Source organism: Octopus bimaculoides, chromosome 4, assembly GCF_001194135.2.
Source record: "Octopus bimaculoides isolate UCB-OBI-ISO-001 chromosome 4, ASM119413v2, whole genome shotgun sequence".
Classification (NCBI taxonomy): Eukaryota; Metazoa; Mollusca; class Cephalopoda; order Octopoda; family Octopodidae; genus Octopus; species Octopus bimaculoides.
The window spans coordinates 41,159,394-41,160,451 of NC_068984.1; the positions used below are offsets into that span (position 1 = coordinate 41,159,394).

Sequence of the window (1,058 nt, forward strand, 5' to 3'; positions counted from 1 at the left end):
ATATATATGTGTATGTATAAAGATTTATACACTCACACACACATATTACATGTCATAAATATATTGGGGAATGCATGCTTTGCGTTAAGGCTATGATGGCTGCGTTTTCTATCACTATAAAGACATAACGGAGAAGACTTGTGATATATACACATATATACCTCAATTCACAATGATTAATGGAATCTGTAATGATAGGACAAAGAGACACTAGGCAATTATTCTGATGCTTTCTTTGAATTAAGATGCAGTTATATCACCCAAAAATAAACAATCCGAGAATTTCCCGTTGTCCTCGACTTTTTAAGCACACACACACACACACACACGAACACACACATGCATACACACTCATATATACGAAAGTGAACGTGATTTCCTAGGACTTTTTCGGCTGCTGGGTTTGTGGGATACCACTTGAAAATGTTGTCCTCATGCAATGTATGATGTATGTAGGAATAGTGAGACTAGTAGGTTGCTGATGTCCGTTTTCGCAAATATAAATCTACAATATATATATATATATATATATATATATATATATATAATACACATTACATATAATACACATTACATATATATTATATATAATATTATATATATATTATACTATATCAACTTGTATATATATATATTATTTTATACATAAACGTGTTGCTTCATACATTCTCATGCGCACAAACATTTACATTCTAATGGATGCTGACATCGTTATGCTTTATTTCAATCATGTTTAGATCGTCTGTCTATTCACTCAAATGTCCGTGCGTACGAACGCCCCCAACAGGTATTGTTTCGTTTGTAGAGAAAATAAAAACTGTCCAATTGTTCAATTAGGAAATATGATACCGGCCATGAAAGGATAGGTTTTGTTCCATTCTTTTCTCCTTCAAGCAAACTGGTCCGATTGTCCTTCATATTGACCAACAGAGACCATTATTTCACTTCGATCAAAGTTCACGTAATACTATTAATGATAAATTCTTTGGATGTTTCTAGATTCATAGTTCTGAAATTAAAAAGAAAAGAAAATGTAAACATAAGTGTGTGTGTGTGTG

At 32.1% G+C, this 1,058-nt stretch overlaps 1 protein-coding gene across 1 annotated transcript in view; it reads right to left on the minus strand.

The window, feature by feature from the left end:
* Positions 1-21: 21 nt before the first annotated feature.
* Positions 22-1,058, minus strand: part of LOC106881772 (collagen alpha-4(VI) chain) — a 27,715-nt gene continuing 26,678 nt past the window's right edge. Inside the window, exon 6 of the mRNA XM_014932279.2 lies at positions 22-1,009. Within this exon, the coding sequence (XP_014787765.1) occupies positions 1,002-1,009 (8 nt within the window). The 3' untranslated portion in view covers positions 22-1,001. The remainder of the gene's footprint in view (positions 1,010-1,058) is intronic.